Below are 25,068 nucleotides of genomic sequence, written 5' to 3'. Positions count from 1 at the left end.
GTGAATGTCATATTACTATAACAAATTGTTTATAATACAATGTGTTTGGAAAAAAAACGAACCTGAAAACACAGCTATTGCATTATGTTACTTACTTTGCTGAATATGCATACACGGTGTAAATGTAAGGGATAACGGTAGAAAATGCCATAATATTTCAGAAGGTGAGAGAACGAATAAGGTGAGGTCGCGCACAGGCGCACACGCATCCTAAATTGACAGGACGATGCTGAGCTGCATTCCCATTATGTGAGCAGAGGAGGATCCCGACACACCGATAGTGAAAGAAACAACGCCTCTGGATCAGAAAACCTGTATTATAATCCGATAGAGTTTTATCGCTGTAACCATGTCCGCTGGAGGAGACTTGGGGAACCCTCTGAGGAAATTTAAACTCGTCTTTTTAGGAGAACAGAGCGGTGAGTCGAGCATTTTGGAGAGCCTTGGCTTGGAGGCTTGCTTGGTTAACAGTTGCCAAACATGCTAATGCATCCTGAAGGCCATAACTGTGTTATTTGGTCTATTTGAAAGTTGTCACTATTTTGTAAATGTTTTGAGAGGTCGTGTAATATGTTAGCTCAACCAACCAATTCACTGGTTCCTGTCACGGTTTTGTTTTTGTAGAAAATGTGATTAGTCATCCATTGTGATCTAAAACGTCATGAAATACATCTGTCTTCCCGGGTTTCCAGATGTTAATATTTTATTTTAACCAATTTCTCTATTTAAACATGTTTTCTTTTTATATATCATTGGTATTAGAGAAAGAATACAGTAGACGACGTGAAATACGAATTTGGATGTTTTGATGTGGTGCAGTGACCGGCAGAAAGATTCGTTCTGTTTCAAGATTATAATAACATGTTATCACAGTTCCATCGTTGATTATAGGCGTAAATGTAACATTACAATGTATGACATGACAAGCTAGAATTTGTTTATGGTTTAAAAGGAATAAATAGACAAACAGATCCCATGTGTCAGTTCGGGACACACCCAGGTTGGCGATGTCTGTAGAATGTATAAACCTCGCAGTCACTGTCTCCAATCTCCATCACTTGACTCACAGTTCCGTAACATAATGATAGTCACGAATGGTTTTTCCGTGTCGTAACATGATGATGTATTCAATAACTCAATCATTTAGGGAACAATGACTGTTTACGTGGTTAATATGGCACAGATTCAGGAGTCTAGATCGATAATGGTTTAGCGCTATAAACCTCTTGGAATATGTGGTCACTGGTCACACATCAGACAGTCGGAATGGCTATACACATCTCAGTACGATCATGGAAGTGAAAAATACTATTGGTTTATTTAATAGAATGAATGCTGTGTTAGGGTGTGTGTGTGTGTGTGTGTGTGTGTGTGTGTGTGTGTGTGTGTGTGTGTGTGTGTGTGTGTGTGTGTGTGTGTGTGTGTGTGTGTGTGTGTGTGTGTGTGTGTGTGTGTGTGTGTGTACCGTATGTGCGTGTGTATGTAATGGTAGGTGTCATGGCTTTCCATAGACAATTAATCTGAGATGTAGCTGCCCATGGTGCTCTCTCTCTCTCTCTCTCTCTCTCTCTCTCTCTCTCTCTCTCTCTCTCTCTCTCTCTCGTCTCTCTCTCTCTCTCTCTCTCTCTCTCTCTCTCTCTCTCTCTCTCTCTCTCTGTGTGTGTGTGTGTTTGTGAGCATGTGTGTTATTGCATTTGTATGTCGCTAACACCCTAATGGTTTTCCGTAAGGTATGTGGTAATGTAGCGGTGTGGTGCTGATTTCAAGCCTGTAATGGCCACTGCCCATAGCCTTCTGTAGGTTACTAACTGTGATGTACTTAGCTACAAGGAGCCTAAGACACCTAGACAAAGCGAGTGCAACATTATCCATAGGCAAGTTATTGATTTCGTAACAGTATGTATTTACTGTATGTATGTATGTATTTATGTATATATGTATGTATGTATGTAGACAATGTATGTTCTGCACGGTACATACAGGTAATTGCCAAAATAAAGGAAACATAAAATGTCTTAATAGGGTGTGTCAGAACAGCTTCAATGCACCTTGGCATAGATTCTACAAGTGTCTGGAACTCTATTGGAGAGATGTGACACCAGTCTTCCACAAGAAATTCCATCATTTGATGTTTTGTTGATGGTGTTGGAAAATGCTGTCTCAGGCACAACTCCAGAATTATTTTGGCAGTTAGCTGTATGCATGTATGTATGTATGTATGTATGTATTTGATTGAAAAAAGTCAAGGGGTCTGAATGCTTTCTGAAAGCAATGTATGTACAGAGCGTCAGGAAAGTATTCAGACCCCTTCCCTTTTCCCACATTTTTTTACGTTACAGCCTGATTCTAAAATGTATTAAATAAAACATTTTCCTCATCAATCTATGCACAATACCCCATAATGAAAATGATTTGGAAAGGCACACACCTGTCTATATAAGGTCCCACAGTTGACAGTGCATTTCAGAGCAAAAACCAAGCCATGAGGTCAAAGGAATTGTCTGTAGAGCTCCGAGACAGGATTGTGTCAAGGCACAGATCTGGGGAAATGTAGCAAAACATTTTTGCAGCATTGATGGTCCACAAGAACACAGTGGCCTCCATCATTCTGAAATGGAAGAAGTTTGGAACCACCAAGACTCTTCCTAGAGCTGGCCGCCCGGCCAAACTGAGCAATCGGTGGAGAAGGGCCTTGGTCAGGGAGATGACCAAGAAGCCTATGGTCACTCTGACTGAGCTCCAGAGTTCGTCTGTGGAGATGGGAGAATCTTCCAGAAGGACAACCCTCTGCAGCACTCCACCAATCAGGCCTTTATGGTAGAATGGCCAGACGGAAGCTACTCGGAAGCCACTCATCAGTAAATGACACATGAAATCCCACTTGGAGTATGCCAAAAGGCACCTAAAGGACTCTCAGACCATGAGAAACAAGATTCTCTGGTCTGATGAAACCAAGATTGAACTCTTTGTTCTGCCAAGTGTCACGTCTGGAGGAAATCTGGCACCATCCCTACGGTGAAGCATGGTGGTGGCAGCATCATGCTGTGGGGATTTTTTTCATCGGCTGGGACTGGGAGACAAGTCAGGATCGAGGGAAAGATGAACGAGCAAAGTACAGGAGATCCTTGATGAAAACCTGCTCCAGAGCGCTCAGGACCTCAGACTGGGTCGAAGGTTCACCTTCCAACAGTACAACGACCCTAAGCACACAGCCAATACAATGCAAGTCTCTGAATGTCCCTGAATGGCCCAGCCAGAGCCCGGACTTGAACCCAATCTAACCTCTCTGGAGAGACCTGAAAATAGCTGTGCAGCGATGCTCCCCATCCAACCTGACAGAGCTTGAGAGGATCTGCACAGAAAAATGGGAGCATCTCCTCAAAATACAGTGGTGCCAAGCTTGTAGCGTCATACCCAAGAAGACTCGAGGCTGTAATTGCTGCCAAAGGTGCTTCAACAAAGTACTGATTAAAGGGTCTGAATACTTATATAAATGTGATATTTCAGTTTTTTATCTTGTATACATTTGCAAAAATGTCTAAACCTGTTTTTGCTTTGTCGTTATGGGGTATTGTGTGTAGATTGATGAGAACCCCCCCCCAATTTAATCAATTTTAAAATGAGGCCGTAACATAACAAAATGTGGAAAAAGTCAATGCGTATGAATACTTTCTGTATGTATGTATGTATGTATGTATGTATGTATGTATGTATGTATGTATGTATGTATGTATGTATCTATGTTCACCCTTGTGTTCTGTTCATCTTCCAGTGGGGAAAACATCACTGATCACCAGGTTCATGTACGACAGCTTTGACAACACATATCAGGTAAAACTTGTCTCCTTCATTTAATGTTCAGGTACAAACAAATTACAGGACATAAATTACAAACAAATTACAGGACATCAATTATAGTACAAAGGGCAATACAAATCTAATTAGCATAGATTTGATTAGATGTCAGTACTTGGCCTACAAACTGAATAGCTTTTTATGTTTCCTATCTATCACAATACATATTTTATTTTGTGAATAACAAACTATAGAGGGTGAAACACTGTACCCTGTGGGATTTATTTTATTGTTCTATTATTGCTAATATCACTTTCCTGTTGTTTTATTTGACAGGCAACCATTGGGATTGACTTCTTATCAAAGACCATGTACCTGGAGGACCGAACAGTAAGAAACTCTGTCAGTTTCCTGAAAGGAACACACAGATCAACACAGACTACATTATTTCTACACTTTTAGTGGCCTAGCATGCTAACTAGTACAATAGCACTCCAATTCTCCTAGTATACAATACATACTAACTATACCAGAGGAGGCTGGTGGGAGGAGCTATAGGAGGACAGGCTCATTGTAATGCTTGAATGGAGTAAATTGATTGGTATCAACCCTATAAATTATATGGAAACCACATGTTTGGCTCAATTCTATTTATTCCATTCCAGCCATTACAATGAGCCCATCCTCCTATAGCTCCTTCCACCAGCCTCCACTGAACTATACATACTTGTACATACTACATACTAATTACATCGATGAGGCATTCATAAATGACAATGTATTCTCATTTAACTTACCTGGTGAAATTAACTTAAATACACGTGTCAATACAGAGCTGTTGTTTAGCCAGTACTGTATCTCTGTGTATGCTATCTATCTAGGTGAGGCTGCAGCTGTGGGATACAGCTGGCCAGGAGCGCTTCAGGAGTCTGATTCCTAGCTACATACGGGACTCTACTGTCGCTGTGGTGGTGTATGACATCACAAGTGAGCACTGCAACTCACACAACAAGCAGAACCACACGCACACACACAGACACAGACACAGACACACACACACTACTATAATGTACTATAATGGCTTGTCGTTTTGGTGTACACAGTAAAATACAGTAAAAAGGTTGTAAATGATGTATTTCCTCCACAGACATGAACTCGTTCCAGCAGACCTGTAAGTGGATTGATGATGTTCGAACAGAGAGGGGCAGTGATGTCATCATCATGTTAGTGGGCAACAAGACAGACCTGGAGGAGAAGAGGTGGGTCTCGTTCAGGGTTCCCCGACTGGCAGCCCGCGGGCCGTATTTGGCCCACTGGTGGTAGTATTTGTCCCCCAAGGTTGTTGGACATCATTTTTTATTTATTTGATCTTTATTTAACTAGGCAAGGCAGTTAAGAATAAATTCTTATTTACAATGACGGCCTAGGAACAGTGGGTTAACTGCCTTGTTCAGGGGCAGAACGACAGATTTTTACCTTGTCAGCTCGGGGATTCAATCTAGCAACCTTTCGGTTACTGGCGCAATGTTCTAATCACTAGGCTACCTGACGCCCCAGGACTGCAAGACCGTAAAAACAACAGGAAATCAGCTCCAAGTTATTTTAATGTAAGAAATCTGGTCCCAAGTGTTACCATGCATAATAGAAAGATAATAGAAAGACACATGATTGTATACAAATGTCAGCAAGGTTTGTAATGAATATGTTTTAGTGAAACATATCTGTCTGGGCTTCTTGCGGTTAATTTGCACTCTACAAATTATTAGTTATTATGTTCCGGCCCCCCGACCATCCTCCAAAAAAATGTGTTCTGTGGCTGAAACTAGCTGATGATCCCTGTCTGAAACTAGTTGATGATCCCTGTCTGAAACTAGTTGATGATCCCTGTCTGAAACTAGTTGATGATCCCTGTCTGAAACTAGTTGATGATCCCTGTCTGAAACTAGTTGATGATCCCTGTCTGAAACTAGTTGATGATCTGTATCTGAAACGAGTTGATGATCCCTGTCTGAAACTAGTTGATGATCCCTGTCTGAAACTAGTTGATGATCCCAGTCTGAAACTAGTTGATGATCCCTGTCTGAAACTAGTTGATGATCCCTGTCTGAAACTAGTTGATGATCCCTGTCTGAAACTAGTTGATGATCTGTATCTGAAACGAGTTGATGATCCCTGTCTGAAACTAGTTGATGATCCCTGTCTGAAACTAGTTGATGATCCCTGTCTGAAACTAGTTGATGATCCCTGTCTGAAACTAGTTGATCATCCCTGCTCTAGTTTATATCTGATAAATGTCTTACATATACACTGACTGTACAAAACATTAGGAAGCCATGCTCTTAGCATGACATAGACCGACCAGGTGAATCCAGGTGAAAGCTATGATCCCTTATTTATGTCACTTTCTAAATCCTCTTCAATCAGTGTAGATGAAGGGAGGGAGACAGGTTAAAGGATGATTTTTAAGCCTTGAGACAATTGACACATGGATTGTGTATGCGTGCCATTCAGAGGGTGAATGGGCAAGATAAAATATTTAAGTGCCTTTGAATGGTGTATGGTAGTAGATGCCAAGCCACCTGTTTTATGTGTCAATAACTGCAACGGTGCTGGGTTTTTCACACTCAACACTTTCCTTTGTGGATCAAGAATGGTCCACCACCCAAAGGACATCCAGCCAATTTGACACAACTGTAGGAAGCATTGCAGTCAACACGGGCCAGCATCCCTGTATAAGCTTTCCGGAGGGGTAGTTTGTCTGCCTTAAAGCTACTTTTTCAATCCCTTTAAATTGATTATATATGCATTTACTGCGTGAACATGAGTCACCTGATTTGATTCAATTATGCATCAATTGTTCAACATCATTGGTTCTACATAAATCATTTACGATGTCTATCAAGTATTTCCCTTGAAACATTTGAATGCATGCTATGGTCTGATTCTCCCACAGGCAAATCACTATTGAGGCAGGAGAGCAGAGAGCCAAAGAACTGAACGTGATGTTCATCGAAACTAGTGCCAAGACAGGCACCAATGTCAAACAGGTGATTCTTGCTATATACATTTAGCATTTCTTAATTAGGCAGTCAACATTTCAGAATTTTAGCTTCTTAATTTGCTTCATGTCACTCACTCAAACATACGATTTAGACTGTGGAAATTCTTTCTAGTATGTTGTTTTATTATGTTAGTTTGATTCTATTCTTTCAAACTATTTCCCCTCCTCTCTCGCTCTCTCTTTTCCTCCCTCTCTCTTTTCCTCCCTCCCTCTCTCTTTCGCTCCCTCCCTCCCTCCCCCCTCCCTCCCTCCCTCCCTCCCTCCCTCCCCCTCCCTCCCTCCCTCCCTCCCTCCCTCCCTCCCTCCCTCCCTCTCCAGCTGTTTCGGCGTGTGGCAGCAACCTTACCTGGGATGGAGAGTTTGGACGATGTGAACCCTGAAGGCAGTATCCTTTAGAACAGAGAGAGTGAGTGACTCAACACTGTTAATCAAGGCTCAGAACAATGAAGAGAAACTCAGTAGAGGGAAAGAATCCTTTAACTCATTGTGGTTGCTGGTACGGTAATAAAGAAGTAGGCAGAAATAGGCTGCCATCTCCTGTGCAGTGAACCAGTAATATGATCATTGGTTTGTATGGAATCTATACTGCCCTAAGAAGGCAAAGTTCAGTAACTACGTTATGGTACTTCATGATGTATTTTGATCGATTGGCTTGTTCTTGTTTCAGGTAACTAAATACCACATTAATCAGATAACATACCTGGCCTTTACAACAGATGAAAGGTTTTGTAGGGCAGTATAGGACAAGGGGAAAGGATCCCCCCTGATGATGGTATAGCAGGATAGCAGCCTAGTGACGGTATAGCAGGGTAGGACCTAGGGAGTAGAGCCCTACACGGGCATGAAATTTAAGCCTGAGCCCTTCCAATACCCACAACATTCAGGCCCTACTGTTCCCTGGCCCGTACTGTTAGCTGCTCCTCTCTGTCTGTCCCCCGCTCCATCCCTGCACTGCTGCGTTTATCTGCTCCAATACGCTCTCTACATGTGTGAGTATCCATAACAATGGCTCCGCTTGGCTGCTCACCGGACGAGAGAGGGACTGACTGAGTTGGCTGTTCACCGGACGAGAGGGGGACTGACTGAGTTGGCTGCTCACCAGACGAGAGAGGGACTGACTGAGTTGGCTGCTCACCAGACGAGAGAGGGACTGACTGAGTTGGCTGCTCACCAGACGAGAGAGGGACTGACTGAGTTGGCTGCTCACCAGACGAGAGAGGGACTGACTGAGTTGGCTGCTCACCAGACGAGAGAGGGACTGACTGAGTTGGCTGCTCACCAGACGAGAGAGGGACTGACTGAGTTGGCTGCTCACCAGATGAGAGAGGGGCTGACTGAGTTGGCTGCTCACCAGACGAGAGAGGGACTGACTGAGTTGGCTGCTCACCAGACGAGAGAGGGACTGACTGAGTTGGCTGCTCACCAGACGAGAGAGGGACTGACAGTTGTTAAGTAGCTTCTTTAGATCACTCTAAACTCTGACAAAAGTGTGAAATAATCTCTCCAGTTGACACCGTGTTATGATGTTAAGAGATGATTCTACAGAGACACTGAATAAGAGCAGGAGGGTGTGAATGGCTCAGCTTCAAAATGTTATTGATCAATTGAATAGTTCTTGAAAATGATACCCAAGCCTGGCCAATACCCTAGTTATTGATTTAAAAAACAGGTCCTTCCTAACCCGATGTATAATGTCGGGGCCCTTAGTGCTCAAGTTGGGTAGCAGAGCTGTACTAGGGAGACATGATGAAGAATACACTATTGTGGTTGGAAGGACGGTGTACTGTAGTGACATATAGTGTGGAATTGTGTGATTGTGTGTGTGGGTGTGAGAGAGAAAGGTAGAGGGTCTATTATATTGCATTAAACTATGTTATGTGACACAGTTTTGTTGTTTAGAATGGAATATTCAGATAATGTTTAACCATTTTCTATGTATTTCCCAAGTTTTCCTTAATTGGACACTTTCCAGTGATTGACATAAAGCTGGACAAACCAGCAGAACCCACTGTCCCAGAGGGCGGGTGCTCGTGTTAATGCAGAGCTGTCGGACAGCTTCCTTCACACCATAGGCTTGTTGTGTTGCTTCCTACTGGTTAGCTTCCAGTTGACTTTTCTGATTGGATATTGGCCTTATACCGTATATATCCGATTAGACGAATCAAGTGTTATTTCAGTCTTCAGTTGTAAAATATTGTATACTTTGTCAATATGTAGCTAAGTGCCAGACAAGAAAAAAAAAAGAAAAAAGGGAAAATGGAATGAAACTTGAATTATTTTCGCCGTTATGTTTTGTATTTTTTTATATAAAAGGGAAAGCACCAAAAATGAGGCTTAAATGGGGAAAAGTGGGCCAGTCCATTTTCAAGATGGCTGCCCTGTCTGAATGTCTGCAGCACGCATGCACGCTGATCTCATGCCTCTCCTCTGGCTCCCGAACCCCGGGGCTGGTCGACTAACTTAGAATGTTTTATAGCGTAATAATAGCATACTCATATCAACAATGTGTCCCAATTCATATTCCCCACAGGAGTTGATTTACCATAGATTCACCCTTAAGTTACTGTAGCTGTGAAAATGTGTAACTCAATGGGCAACTTTTATAGAACAACTGTGCTGTGGTACAAGAAGAAGAAAAAGCCAATGGAATTTCACATGCCCTCCCCCCGTTCCCCCGGCAACTCACATAACGATCCACTGTACTGCACTGTATATAATAATGTAATATGTATGTTGTGAACGTCCCTTAGTAGAAGTGGTCATTGTTCACCGGTATGAATAATGTAACAATGTTTAATGATTAATAAAAGCTTAAAAGTGGTCTCGTCTTTCAAAAGTGTCTCTTCTGCTTTACCCGTCATTATATTTATGATCCTTTCAAATACATACTGTATATCAGACTAAGTCAGAATATAACATGTTTTAATTCTACATAACATGATCCTCTCATTTACAGTTCAAATTGTATTTGTCACAGGCTCTGACAACAGGTGTAGACCTTCCCGTGAAATGCTTACTTTAAAGCCTTTAACCAACAATGCAGTTCAAGAAAGAGCTACAAAAATATTTACTAAAAACTAAAGTAAAATCGTAAAAGAAAAAAGTAATACAATAACGAGTCTATATACAGGGGGTACCGGTATCAAGTCAATAGCTATTTAATGATGTTGGGCATGGTGGGCACATGGTGGGGGAAATGGAGAACATGGTTAGAGACTACTACCTATTTGACACTACCAGGGGTCTAACCTGCTTTTGAAAGCAAAAGTCAAATTGAAAACATAATTGGCAATATTGATTTTCATTAATAGCAAGCTAGAAGGACTGATGGTTTGCTTAGCTAATCTACTGTAGCAAGTCTGTTTGGTTAGGTAACTACTGTAGCTATCTAGGAAACTTGCCAGCTAGCTATTTCAGTGCATTTCTAGAGGAAAATGTGTTATAGCCGTGGTATAGTCAACTCGGGGCTCTATGCGTTCCCTGGAATATAATGCAACTCCGTGAAGGTTAGTGCCACGGCGCTGTGCGTGGTGGCACACAACTTCCAAATCGTGCATTATTTTTCCACAGAATGCATAGAGTCCCTTGTTGATTATCCCTTAATGTCTATTTGTTAAAAACCATTAGACAGTTATAATGCATTTAGTCAAAATTCAGTGCTTGCCAAATAGTGAGCCAATATTTACTTAGATATTAACATGCAAATTAGGCCTAAGTGACCTAAACATTTAGACAAGGTGAGCAGAGACATGAAAGACAGAAGTCAAGGTAGCACATCTGATTGTGAGGACATGAAGCAGATTATGCAGATGTTTGCTCAAATTAAATCTCAATGCTCAAGAGGTGACACACAGTTAATAACATGTCACTGATTTGTTGCCAGTGTGTGTATGTCCCTTCTGATTGGTTGACAGTGACTCAGGTGTTTCTGGGTTTGCTGACTGGAGTAGATGGTCAAAACCCTGCCTGCCTACTCCGTCCAATGTTGACAGTGGCATAGTCACCAGAAGAAGGGCCCTCTTAAATGACAGCACTGGCTTCTTTGGGGCAGCTGGGGTCCTTGTGGAAGTTGACACCGGCATAGTTAAGATTCAGAGGGGATTGTGGGTAAGTTGGCGTAGATGGACTCTAGGGGTCGGTCGTTTATTTCCTCATAGACACCATCACAACCCTGGAGAGGAAGAAAACGAGGAGAGGGATGGGAGGACATACGAGAGGGAAGAACATATACTGAACAAAAACACATGCAAAGTGTTGGTCCCATGAGCTGAAATAAGATCCCAGAAAATTTTCCATAGGCACAAAAAACATTACATTTTGTACACAAATTTGTTTACATCCCTGTTAGTGAGCATTTCTACTTTGCCAAAATAATCCATCCACCTGACAGGTGTGACATATCAAGAAGCTGATTAAACAGCATGCTCACACTCAATGACATTGCTACATTAGGCAGATATTTTGTAGGAAACAATGTCATCAAAATTGTCAAATTTACTTTTGCCATCTGTCTATGTCATTAGCTAGCAAAGTTTGTCAAATACCTAGCAATGCTGATGTTAATTAGCTATAATTCAGTGTGCCCCCCTCACTCTTATCTAGCTAACATACTACGGGTGTGTTTGTAAATTCACTCTGGAGTGCCAGAGTGCGCTCAGTGTTTTCTGGGCGTTTGTAAATTCAGAACATTGTCAGATTGTCATAGTATATTCAGAGCGTGTCACTCTCGGAGAGTTCAGAGAGAACACTGGACGCTCCGTCCGAGGAGTAGGGTTGATCCAAGCATTCTGATTTCACAACAGCAGTCAAGCGCCCAAGCTAACTGGCTAACTTGCTAGATACTGCCGACACAAATGAGGGAATTTCTCACTCTGTCAAGGCTCAGGAGAAGACCCAGATGCAGACAGTTTCGAAGTAACAAAAATGTTTTTCCTGAGCTGAAATAAGATCCCAGAAATGTTCCATATGCACAAAAGCTTTTCTCAAATTTTGTACATAAATGTTTACATTCCTGTTAGTGAGCATTTCAACTTTGCCAAAATAATCCATCCACCTGACAGGTGACATATCAAGAAGCTACACAGTTATGTTACACATTGCTCAGTATTGGGTATCCAGCAATCTGTTCAGGTGGTTTTGAGAGCTGCATTTCCACCAAAGGGGGCACACACACTGACCTCTCTGTTGATCCCAGTGTTCACCGTCAGTGCAGAGGAGACAGCTGTAGAACACAGACAAACACAACACACAGCTCACTATTGGGCTCCAGCTGTCTGTTCAGGTGGATTTGAGAGCTGCATTTCCAAGAACAGGGAGCCGAGTGCACACTGTCACAATGAGACCTCTATTGTTCAATCAGGGCCAAAGGATGATTTGTACTCATGTTGCACCTACGTCACGCCATTGTCATCAACATTCTAATGACGCTCAGCCATACTGATGCCCGAAAGTCGAGTGGTGCCCAGTCATTCTTAACAGGGGCTATGATTGTTTTGTTTAAATTACACTATAGTAGCCTGGAAATGCATGACATTGTCATTAGGCAGCTATTTTGTAGGAAACAATTTTGTCATCAATATGTTGTCAAATTTACTTTAGACAGATGGCAATGTTGTCATTAGCTAGCCAAGTTTGTCAAATACCTAGCAATGCTGATGTTAAATAGCTATAATTCAGTGTGCTCCTCTCACTCTTATCTAGCTAACATACGGGTGTGTTTGTAAATTCACTCTGGAGTGCCAGAGTGCGCTCAGTGTTTTCTGGGCATTTGTAAATTCAGAACATTGTCAGATTGTCATAGTAAATTCAGAGCGTTTCACTCTCTGAGAGTTCAGAGAGAACACTGGACGCTCCGTCCGAGGAGTAGGGTTGATCCGAGCATTCTGATTTCACAACAGCAGTCAAGCGCCCAAGCTAACTGGCTAACTTGCTAGATACTGCAGACAGAAATGAGGGAATTTCTCACTCTGTCAAGGCTCAGGAGAAGACCCAGATGCAGACAGTTTCGAAGTAACAAAAGTTTATTACAAAAACAGGGGGGCAGGCAAAGGTCAGAAATCCAGAGCAGAGTACGAAAGGTATAGAACGGTAGGCAGGCTCAAGGCAGGTAGAATGATCAAAACAAAAAAACAGGAACTAGAGACAGGAGAGCGGGAAATCTGCTAGTAGGCTTGACGAAATAAAAACGCGCAACTGGCAAATAGAACACAGGTATAAATACATTGGGGATAATGGGGAAGATGGGCGACACTTGGAGGGTGGAGACAAGCACAAAGACAGGTGAACCAGATCAGGGTGTGACACTGACCATTTTACTCATCCTAGCAGAGCTGGTTAGGCTGTTTATGTTATCTAGAGCTTTGATACTATAACTGCTGCGGGCAACAATTTAATGGTGTTTTTTTGCCAACGTTTACTGACACCGGTCATATTCAGCAGGTGTTACAGTTCGTAAATTCAGTTATTCTGCACTCCTGTCACAGATGAATGCTCTGAAATCAGAGTAGATAGCCAGAGTGAATTTACTAACACTCTTAGCTAGCTAACGTTATACTACACCTAAAGTCAATCTGATGACATCACAATGACAGGTTTTCCTACTAATTATTTGTTTCCAAATCACTATAATGCACTTTAGACTAAATCTTAATCAGTGCCAGTAGAGAATGCACTAGCCAGTAGAGAATGCACTAGCCAGTAGAGAATGCACTAGCCAGTAGAGAATGCACTAGCCAGTAGAGAATGCACTAGCCAGTAGAGAATGCACTAGCCAGTAGAGAATGCACTAGCCAGTAGAGAATGCACTAGCCAGTAGAGAATGCACTAGCCAGTCAGGCATCAGTCCTCAAGAGAACACTAAAAACAATTGTGACGAAATGTGCAATCATGAATATGCAAATTATTTATTTGAAATGAAGTGTGAAAAGGGGCATTTAAATGTTTTGACAGCATGTCTTTCTCACCTGTTTCCTTGTTGCATTTCCATCTGTAGACTATAAGCAGACTGACTACAAGCAGCAATGTAACCAGACTCATAGATACTATGATGATCACTGATATTCCTGGAACAGACACAAGTAGCGCCAATACTTTACAATCAGCACTTCTGTTCAACTTACATAGGGCCTTTTTACACTAAAATGTAAAGTAAGATCTGCCTCTTCGATAAAATGTTACATTTTATGTGTATCTTTTCTGTTTACATCCTATCCTTACATTAGCCTTGGATGTGGTGGCCAACATTCATGCTTCATGTATGGGTGCAGCTATTAGCATACACCATAGTATATAGACTAACAAAAGAAGGCTAGCTGTTCAACTATACAGGAGCGTCTCATCTAAACCATATTGCATACTTTAGTAATGCATCAATTCACAGGTGTGGACATTTTCCCCATTTGTTTAAGGCTGATTTACACAGGCAGCCCAATTCTGATCTTTTGACCAATCAGATCAGCTCTGAAAAAGATCTAATGAGTTGTCCGAGAGACATTGTCTTTGCACTATGCCACTCAGAGTGGGGAATCTGGTGTCGAAGTGTCCCACACTACCTAAAGTCAGATTTGGCTCCAAATCAGTAACTTAACACTACAAAAGTACGTGTTGTGAAACCAGTCTCAAAGAGAAACCAGCATACAGTGGTTTTAAAAGGCTCATAGGCTGTGTTCACACAACTTTTGACCAATCACAGATATTTTCAAATCATCTTTTTCAGAGCTGATCTGATTGAATTAGTGAAAAACACAGCCATAAGAGTTTATTTACCAGATCCATTGTGTGTTGATGAGATGGATGATGGTGAGATGGTGGTGGCTAAGGATGATGGAGTTGGTGAATCTGGGTTTGATGCAGTTGTAGTAGGTTCTGTTTTGGTGGTGATTGTTGGTGCTGCTAAAAAGGACCACAAAACAAAGTGACAATTTTCCACTTGGCTAACAACAAAACTGCTGTCTAGTGGTATTAAAGTAGTTCTTGTAGGGGGATGTTGTCACGTTGTATAAAAGGATTGGAGGCAGGAATACGTAATAGGGGGTTTTAAAACTCCACCCACAAATACAACATGCCACGTAAAGACACAGGGACGAAGTCCAAAACACACACATGTACAAAAAGACAGGGATGTAACCCAAACAAGAGGTTAAACCTCTAAATACACAGGACGAGACCCATAATAACGAGTACACAATACAACAAAGCACAGGTGCTCACAACATCAACGGTCATGGGAACAATAACCGACCACACAATGGTGAACAGAGGGCACATATATACAATTACTAATCAGGGGGAATGGGAACCAGGTGTGCGTAATAGGACAGTTCAGTGCCGCCTAGAGGCCGGTGACGTAGACCTCCGGAACTGGTGCACGGAATGAGCAGGAGTACGGGGAATCACTGACAGATGTGTTGTCGGTGTAACGGTCGTCGGATAAAGTAGACCAAAACGCAGCAGGAATATGTGCACTCATCTTCTTTTATTAAGGAAAGAAGGAAAAACCAAAATTAACACGTACACCAAAAGAAACACAAAGACGAATAAACAGTCCTGTAAGGCCATAAGCTATACATGGAACAATCTCCCACAAACTACAAAACAAAAACCATACCTATATATAGGACTCTCAATCAGAGGCAACTAAAAACACCTGCCTCCAATTGAGAGTCCAACACCCAAACCTAGACATAGAAATACAAAGAACTAGAAAGAACATAGAAATACAAACATAGAACATAACCCAAAACCCCCCGGAATACATAAATCAAATACCCTACTAAACAAACCACCACCCCGAACCATACAAAACAAATACCCTTCTGCCACGTCCTGACCAAATACTAATACAATTACTCCCTCTGCTGGTCAGGACGTGACAGTCGGAGAGACATTGTTTGTACACTATACCACTCAGGCGGGAATCTGATTCAAAGTCAGATTTGACGCCAGATCTGTCTCTTTACAGTACAAAAATATGTTTACAAACTAGCATAGTGTAAAAAGGATCCGTTGTGTGTTGATAGTGTTATGATATGGGGGAAGGTTAGTGTTAGGACATAGACAAACACACTACCATGATACACTTTCACACTACATCCTCAGGTGGCAGCACCAACTGGGTCTAGATGCTGAGCCAAGTTTCTAGTTGCTCACAGGTGCTGCCAATTAAGTTGAGTGTCCCAGCTGGCAGAGCCATGAGGCTGCTGGTTTTTGTTTGGTAGCCATGAGGCCTTTCGTTTGTTTTTGAGTCTTTAGTTTGGGCATGCTTTTTTTTCTACTTATTTTTCGTCACCATCTGAACAAATAATAATCCACTTGGACTGGCCGACCAAGAGGTCAAGAAGGAGCTGGCCCTGGACCTAAGATAAAATGGCTGTCTCCTGGGTACAGACATTGTGGTCCCGTGTGTGTAACGTCTGCTTCCAGCTCACACTCTCAAACACATAAATCCCCTGAACGCAGCTCACTTTCCAGATCCCAATCACCTGAATTCTGATCACCTGTTCACACACCTGTATGTCATTATCACACACTATTTAGTTCAGTTCTTTGCACCCCATCATTGTGAGGTATTGTTTGTTTTGTGACACGCTTCTATTTGGTGCGCTGTTTTTACCGTAATTTAATCCTCCTCTGTATGATAGGCTAGTGAGGCAGGCAAAAACTATCGGATTTCCTGTTATCTGCCTGATCTCCCAGGTGACATTACTAGCCTTTTCCCTGCCTGTACTGTTGTCTCGTTGGACCCCCTGTGTATGACCTTCTGCCTGCCCCTGGACCCAGCTACCTGCCTCCTCCTATGGTCCTGTCGTGTCTTTGGCATCATTAAAACGGAAGACACGTTTATCAAATAACTCTCTGTAATTATTATTACGCGATTAAACTGATTAATCGTGTAACTGTAATTAACTAGAAGGTTGGGGCACCAAGGAAAATATTCAGATTACAAAGTTATAATTTTCCTAATATAACTTTCAGATATTATAATATCTGATCGATTAGCCTCCTTTAATGATGTGTTAGTTTACCTCACGTCAATCTCATTCCAAACGTCGTAAATCGTAAATCTGCACGAACCCAGTCTTCACTATAAGTCATCCATACATCAATTGTCTTAAAATCATTTATTTACTAACTAAATAATTCACAGAAATGCATAACAAACAGATATGGTTACAAGGAAATGATAGGAGAATGTGCCCTAGTGGGCTAAACCGGCATGGCGGCTTGTTACACAAAGAAAGGGAGTTGGGCTTGAATGAAAGAGCGGGAAGATTGAGTAATAAAGAAAGCAGCTATGCCATCGTAAATACAGTATCTTATGCATTCTAAATTACCGCCCATTTGGAAAAGGAAAATGCAATAAATATTTACTCTGAGCTGCGCTTCGGTAGGTTGGTCGTAGATGCTGGCCGTGTTGGCCAACAGAGATCTTCCTGTCCTCGGAAGAATGTCACTGGTGGTAAAATGGATACGTTGTAGTACCTTCGTTGTGTGTTAGAGTGGATACGTCGTCCGTCCTTTCCTAGCCCACGTCTACAGCGGCCGCTGCTAACTCAACGACTAGGAAGTATCACTTCTGTAGTGAATAAGAGTTCAAAGTTCATACCATTCGCAACCAAAGCTCACGCTGAGGTTGGCTTAGTTCTGTATTTGACATGTGAGTCCTTTTAACGCATAGGCTGCAGACCTCACGTACCCGGAATTGGCTGGTTACATTTTGTCAAAGACTTATATAGTGGCGAGGGGAGAAGGGTGTGTTTCATCGTTTATAACCCCTGTCTCTTCACAGGGGCGGGCCACTGATTGGTCAGGGCTCTTTCCTTATGAAAACCCAATTCTCTCATTTGGAAGCTAAAATTACATTTAATCTCCTAACAAACAGTTTCAATATCAAACATTTAAATTGCACAACAATTCCATGTGAATCTGATAACTAGAATGTGTAGACTTTCCCAGGTACAGTTTATGTCGTCCTGTCATCAGTCATAAAGTCTCAGATGACAACCGAACTGACATCCATACTCATTAAGTACCTGGTATATTTCTAACTGGTTCTGTTACCGAAATATGGTTCCTTTCCCCCCACTTGTTTGATGTTCCCAGACTCTCTATATTTAACAAAGGCTATTCAAAAGTCCTTCAGTAGGGTCAGAAAGAGAGGGGAAGGGAGAAAGGTATTTATGGGGGGGTCATAAACCTTACCCACAGGCCAACGTCATGACAGTCCTTTACAATAAACACCTGCTGCGCCATATGCTTGAAACCAGCTCTCTGTCTCTCATCATGCTCATTACAGTGTGGCTCAGTTGGTAGAGCATGGCACTTGCAACGCCAGAGTTGTGGGTTCGACTCTCATGGGAACCAGTATAAATAAATGTGAAAATGTGTGCACTCACTACTATAAATCGCTTTGGATAAGAGCGTCTGTACATTTTTAATTCAACACCTAGCCGCACATGCTTACTTTATGCTCACATCAAATCAGGTTACAGACCATGTAGCTAGGCCTAAGATGTAGACACATTTAATATACTACTGGTTGTTTTTCCCGCCTCCACTCACACAGGCACACCCAGCCCTCTCCCTCAATGTATTCCATCTAAGCTTCTCACTTCACTGACGTACAACTGTGTCCTGATCAATCTGTCTCACAATGCAGAACAGGCTCATGCAACAGGACCCTTACTCTTGATATCTAGCTGGACTGCTGACCGGGTATGAAGGGTGTGGTTGTTCTGCACACCACAGAGACATCTCCCAGCATCCTCTTGGATTAGGCTGGTGATGGTCACGGTGACAACTCTGGCTGTCTTGTTGTCGAACAGTGAGAACCTGGCATTGTTTTTCTTCATACACACAATACACACAATGTCACCTCAGTGAGGTTCTCACAACACCAATCTGTCATTTTAAACAAACATCTAGGCCTAGCTCTCAGAAAGATGTTCAACCAATTTATCACAAGAAAAGGATATGCCATAACAGAACTAGAGTTGTTTTGAAACTCCAAAGACAATTCCTTGTCTAATGCATTAATGATGTGTGATCTGTCGTTCTCCAATACATGTACTATACTGTGTGTTTAATCCATTGTTCACGCCACTTGAAGGATCTGACCTGATTTAGGGTGAAATCTTGTTGAGATGTTAAAGGGGAAAACTGAAGATCAAACAACAACAAAGCAGTCACCCCATCACTGTTTTTGTTAAACAGCTGACGGATGGGCCTGGAGAAATATAGACACTGACCATCCATTACATCAAAGCTGTAGTTTTAACCATGGTTTGTCTATCCAGTGTTTGTTTGTTTACAAACAATGGAGTAAAATAAGCTTATATTTTGAATTTTAGTGGGGTATGACAGTTGAACTAAACTCATGAGGCACTTATAAGTTATATACTTCAAGAATCAATGGGAATATATCATTTATTTAAAAGTACAAAAATGTACACTACCAGTCAAAAGTTTGGACACACCTACTCATTCAAGGGTTTTTCTTTATTTTTATTTTTATTTTTATTTGTATTTGTAGAATAATAGTGAAGACAAACTATGAAATAACACATACGGAATCATGTAGTAAGCAAAAAAGTCTGAAATAAATTTAAATATATTTTATATTTGATATTCTTCAAAGTAGCCATCCTGTCAAGGGTGCGTACTGGCGGCAGAGAAGTCAGACGCAGGAGAGAAAAACTGTGTTTCCAATGGCTAAGTTTAATTATCAAAACCCACCGGATACAGAACAATAAAATACATGGGTACATAACCCGACGCACACCAGAACAAGACGTGCACAAGCACTGACAACAAACAATTACGGACAAGGACATGGGGGGGAACAGAGGGTTAAATACACAACATGTAATTGATGGAATTGGAACCAGGTGTGATGGAAGACAAGACAAAACCAATGGAAAATGAAAAGTGGATCGGCGATGGCTTGAAGGTCGGTGACGTAGACCGCCGAACACCCCCCGAACAAGGAGAGGGACCGACTTCAGTGGAAGTCGTGACAGTACCCCCCCTTGACGTGCGGCTCCAGGAGCGCGTTGACACCGGCCTCGGGGACGACCCGGAGGGCGAGGCGCAGGGTGATCCGGACGAAGACGGTGGAACTCCTGCAGCATAGAAGGGTCCAACACGTCCTCGACCGGAACCCAGCACCTCTCCTCCGGACCGTACCCCTCCCACTCCTCAAGATACTGAAGGCCCCTCGCCCGACGCCTCGAATCCAGTATGGAGCGAACGGAGTACGCCGGGGCCCCCCAGATGTCCAGAGGGGGCGGAGGAACCTCCCGCACCTCAGACTCTTGGAGCGGGCCAGCCACCACCGGCCTGAGGAGAGACACATGAAACAAGGGGCTAATATGGTAATCGGGTGGAAGCTGTAACCTATAACAAACCTCGTTCACTCTCCTCAGGACTTTAAATGGCCCCACAAACCGCGGGCCCAGCTTCCGGCAGGGCAGGCAGAGTGGCAGGTTTCGGGTTGAGAGCCAGACCCGGTTCCCGGGGCCTCACTGCCGTGACGGTCTGTGCTGGCTTTCTGGCGCAGCACGGCCCGCTGGAGGTGAACATGGGCGGCGTCCCATGTCTCCTCCATGCACCTGAACCAGTCTTCCACCGCAGGAGCCTCGGTCTGACTCTGATGCCAAGTTTCCAGAACTGGCTGGTACCCCAGTACACACTGGACGGGGGAGAGGTTAGTGGAGGAGTGGCGGAGCGAGTTCTGAGCACCCCGTAATGCCGTAAGACGTGTGTAAACAGGGCTTCCGCAGTCTGTAGGGCCATAGGGAGACCGGGCAGAGGAATGAGACGACAGGACTTAGAGAAACGATCCACAACGACCAGGATCGCGGTGTTACCCTGTGAGAGTGGAAGATCAGTTAGAAAATCCACTGGCAGGTGCGACCAAGGCCGCTGTGGAACGGGTAAGGGGTGTAACTTACCTCTGGGCAGGTGCCTAGGAGCCTTACACTGGGCGCACACCGAGCAGGAGGAAACATAAACCCTCACGTGCTTAGCCAAGGTAGGCCACCAGTACCTCCCGCTCAAACAGCTCACTGTCCGACCGATCCCAGGATGACCAGAGGAGGGTGACGTGTGGGCCCAATAGATCAACCGGTCACGAACAGCAGACGGGACGTACAGACGCCCAGCGGGACACTGGATGGGAGCAGGCTCTGCATGTAACGCCTGCTCAATGTCCGTGTCCAGCTCCCACACTACCGGTGCCACCAGGCAGGAGGCGGGGAGTATGGGAGTGGGATCCATGTGCCGCTCCTCTGTGTCATACAGCCGGGACAATGCGTCTGCCTTCACATTCTGGGAGCGTGGTCTGTAGGACAGGGTAAACACAAAACGGGTGAAAAACATGGCCCACCTTGCCTGGCGAGGGTTCAGTCTCCTCGCTGCCCGGATGTACTCCAGATTGCGGTGGTCAGTCCAGATGAGAAAATGGTGTCTAGCCCCCTCAATCCAGTGTCTCCACGCTTTCAAGGCCTTGACGACAGCAAACAGCTCCCGGTCCCCCACGTCATAGTTTCGCTCCGCCGGGCTGAGCTTCTTCGAGAAGAAGGTACAGGGGCGGAGCTTCGGTGGCGTACCCGAGCGCTGAGAGAGCACGGCTTCTATCCCAGCTTCGGACGCGTCCACCTCCACTATGAACGCCAAAGAGGGATCCGGATGGGCCAGCACGGGAGCCGAGGTAAACAGAGCCATCAGGTGACTAAAAGCCCTGTCCGCCTCAACCGACCACTGCAAACGCACCAGGCCCCCCTTCAGCAGTGAGGTAATGGGAGCCGCGACCTGACCAAAACCTCAGATAAACCCCGGTAGTAGTTGGCAAGCCCTAAGAACCGCTGCACCTCCTTTACCGTGGTGGGAGTCGGCCAATTACGCACGGCTGAAATGTGGTCACTCTCCATCTCCACCCCTGTGGTGGAAATGCGATATCCTAGGAAGGAGACGGATTGCTGGAAAAACAAGCATTTCTCAGCCTTGACATACAGGTCATGCTCCAACATGTGACCAAGCACCCTGCACACCAGGGACACATGCTCGGCGCGTGTAGCGGAGTTTATCAGAATGTCATCAATATACACCACTACACCCTGCCCGTGCAGGTCCCCGAAAAATCTTGTCTACAATGGCTTGGAAGACTGATGGAGCATTCATCAACACGTATGGCATGACAAGATACTCATAGCGCCCTGAGGTGGTACTAAAAGCCGTCTTCCACTCGTCTCCCTCTCGGATACGCACCAGGTTGTAAGCGCTCCTGAGATCTAGTCTGGTGAAGAAGTGCGCCCCGTGCATTGACTCAATCGCTGTAGCTATGAGTGGTAGCGGGTAGCTATACCTGACAGTGATCTGATTCAGACCCCGATAGTCAATACACGGGCGTAGACCTCCCTCCTCCTTCTTCACAAAAAAGAAACTCGAGGAGGCGGTTTAAGTGGAGGACCGAATGTACCCCTGACGCAGGGATTTGGAGACATATGTTTCCATAGTCCCTGGCTCTGCCTGTGAGAGGGGATACACGTGACTCCTGGGGAGTGCAGCGTCTACCAGGAGATTTATCGCAGAATCGCCCCGTCGATGGGGTGGTAATTGAGTCGCCTTCTTTTTATAGAAGGCGAGAGCCAAATCGGCATATTCAGGGGGAATGCGCACGGTGGAGACCTGGTCTGGACTCTCCACCGTAGTAGCACCAACGGAAACCCCTAAACACCTCCCCGAGCACACCCACGAACACCCCGTAAGAGCCCTCTGTGGCCAAGAAACAGTGGGGTCATGACAAACTAACCAGGGTAGGCCTAGCACCACGGGAAACACAGGAGAGTCAATAAGGTAGAGACTGATTATCTCCTTGTGCCCCCCCCCCCGTGTCACCATACCCAGAGGAGCGGTGGCCTCCCTGATCAAACCTGACCCTAATGGTCGACTATCTAAGGCGTGAACGGGGAAGGGCACAACCACGGGAACAATGGGGATCCCTAAACTATAGGCGAACGCTCTATCTATAAAGTTCCCAGACGCGCCTGAATCGACGAGCGCAACAGAAGACTCTGGGTGAGAATGGTGCCGGCTCAACTGGGGTGACGCCAGAGCGCCCTGCCTGTTACCTCGATCCCCAGAGGAACCAGCCCGGCACCGACCGGCAGTGTGACCTCTGCGGCCACAGATGGTGCACGAGCTGGAACCCCCGCCGGTCTCCCTGCGTACCGCCCCTCCCAGCTCCATAGGTATTGGAGAGACGGTGCGGGGGGATGGAACCACCAGACCCCGATCTGAACGTCCGCAGGTAGCCAGTGGTTGTCCAGCCGGATGGACAAGTTGTCCTCATGAAGCTGGTTGAGAGAATGCCAAGAGTGTGCAAAGCTGTCATCAAGGTAAAGGTGGCTACTTGGAAGAATCTGAAATCTCAAATATATTTTGATTCATTTAACCGTTTTTTGGTTACTACATGATTCCATATGTGTTATTTAATAGTTTTGATGTCTTCACTAATATTTTACAATGTAGAAAATAGTAAAAATAAAGAAAAACCCTTGATTGAGTAAGTGTGTCCAAACTTTTGACTGGTACTGTATGTAGCAATTGCAGATTGCCCCTGCAATTGCTACATGTGCATAACAGAACAATGCATGCACTGTGTCAATGAATAATGTGCATAAAAAATGGAATAATGTGCAGGATCTCAAGTTAAGACTCAGGTCAATAGCAGAAGCTTGATTAGGAATGTATATTATAATATGTTTAGTTAGGAAGTGACAAAGTTTTGAGGATGAGAATCAAAGGTTTACACTACCTTCAGAGACTTCAAGGTTGACTTTAATGTAGTTATCTTGTCCCCATTTGTCCACTCCACACCAGTATCTCCCAGCATCCTTTAATGTCAGGTTGGTGATTGTCACAATGAAGACACTTTCCTCTCTGATGTCCTTCATCGAGTATCTCCCTTTAGAAGCACTGTTTTCCCCCTCCTCAGTCTTAATAACTTTGTCTTTATTAAAAACAGGACAATCCCCTTTGCAGAGGTACTTCTGCTGGCTCCTCCACTCCTCTTTGTAGGGGCATCTGATCTCTGCCTTGCCCCCCTCATATCCTTCCACTGTGATCAACTCTGCTGTACGCACAGTCCACACAGCAGCTGCAGGACACATCAACAGTCTCAGTACAAACACCCCAGCTTCCATTTCACATACTGTAAGAGTGGATTCTGGTCTGGTACACCACTGGTGATCCATCACATCCATCAGTACATACTGGACCTTGTGTTCCTCAGTGTCCCCTCCCCTTTATCTAACAACATTATCAGTGAGTGAAGTGAGTTACACTGTAAAATGTTATAACCAAATGTATCCAACTATAGAGAGGAGTCACTGGAGATGTGTTCATTCAGTCTGATGTACTCACCTAAGAGGAGGACAATCTTCAGTGTGGGGACCAGCAAGATAACCATGATGATTTGTGGCTCTAGTTCAAGTCTCTTCAGACCCTGTACACCCTGTTTACTCCAGTAAAATCAAATGAAATCAAATTGTAATACTTACTTACGAGCCCCTAACTGACAGTGCAGTTTCAAAAAATACGGATAAAAGACTCAGAGTAGTCACCTCAGACCTCTACGTCCAGTTACCACCCCAGTACAGGAAGGTCTGCTCCTGCAGTGCGTACGAGAACCCCTCTGAGAGTGAGTGTGTTTATGCTGAGCCACAGAAGTCCTGCTGTTTCACTAAGCACTTCCTGAAACCATTTCACTTCTCAGTAACACTTTAAAATAACGTCCGGCAATAAGACATTTATATACAGTTCACTCACCATTTATTAATAATTTATTCCTACAATAAATATTAAATAAAAACATATACTGTATATAGACAGATTTTCAAACAACTTGTAAATGATTTGTTAATGTTTTACTAGTTAGGGTGGCAGGTAACCTATGGGCCAGTAACCGAAAGGATGCTGGTTTGAATCCCCGAGCTGACAAGGTGAAAAATCAGGGCGTTCTCATTGACAAGACATTTAACCCTAATTGCTTCTGTAAGTCGCTCTAGATAAGACCATCTGCTACAGTGCCTTCAGAAAGTTTTCACACCCGTAGATTTCTTCCACGTTTTGTTGTGTTACAAAATGGAATTAAAATGGATTGTCATTTTTTGTCAACAATGTAAACAAAATACTGTATTATCAAATTACGTTTT

At 43.9% G+C, this 25,068-nt stretch overlaps 2 protein-coding genes across 6 annotated transcripts; one reads left to right on the top strand and one right to left on the bottom strand.

The window, feature by feature from the left end:
- The first annotated feature begins 166 nt into the window (after window positions 1–166).
- Window positions 167–9,677, top strand: LOC106598876 (ras-related protein Rab-6B). 2 transcript variants are annotated; one of them, XM_014189896.2, is made up of 8 exons: window positions 167–419; window positions 3,773–3,831; window positions 4,132–4,185; window positions 4,677–4,782; window positions 4,943–5,054; window positions 6,749–6,842; window positions 7,175–7,241; window positions 8,829–9,677. In XM_014189896.2, the coding sequence occupies exons 1-8, from the start codon at window positions 350–352 to the stop codon at window positions 8,891–8,893; spliced, it is 627 nt and encodes a 208-aa protein (XP_014045371.1). In that variant the 5' UTR covers window positions 167–349; the 3' UTR covers window positions 8,894–9,677. The 2 variants fall into 2 exon arrangements, with proteins under 2 accessions (XP_014045371.1, XP_014045370.1); XM_014189895.2 differs by having other exon boundaries at window positions 4,132–4,197.
- An 84-nt stretch (window positions 9,678–9,761) lies between these two features.
- On the bottom strand, window positions 9,762–24,543 carry LOC106598874 (CMRF35-like molecule 9). 4 transcript variants are annotated; one of them, XM_045714514.1, is made up of 6 exons: window positions 24,278–24,543; window positions 23,670–24,011; window positions 14,621–14,746; window positions 13,819–13,917; window positions 12,034–12,077; window positions 9,762–11,027 (listed from the first exon to the last, which is right to left on the bottom strand). In XM_045714514.1, exons 1-6 carry the CDS (start codon window positions 24,321–24,323, stop codon window positions 10,941–10,943), a joined length of 744 nt encoding a protein of 247 aa, XP_045570470.1. In that variant the 5' UTR covers window positions 24,324–24,543; the 3' UTR covers window positions 9,762–10,940. The 4 variants fall into 4 exon arrangements, with proteins under 4 accessions (XP_045570470.1, XP_014045367.1, XP_014045368.1 ...); XM_014189892.2 differs by having other exon boundaries at window positions 14,621–14,743; XM_014189893.2 differs by lacking the exon at window positions 13,819–13,917.
- Window positions 24,544–25,068: the final 525 nt, after the last annotated feature.

This window comes from Salmo salar, chromosome ssa03 (assembly GCF_905237065.1).
Source record: "Salmo salar chromosome ssa03, Ssal_v3.1, whole genome shotgun sequence".
NCBI classification, from domain to species: Eukaryota; Metazoa; Chordata; class Actinopteri; order Salmoniformes; family Salmonidae; genus Salmo; species Salmo salar.
The sequence above is the reverse complement of the archived record's forward strand: the minus strand, read 5'-3'. Positions and strand labels throughout refer to the sequence as shown.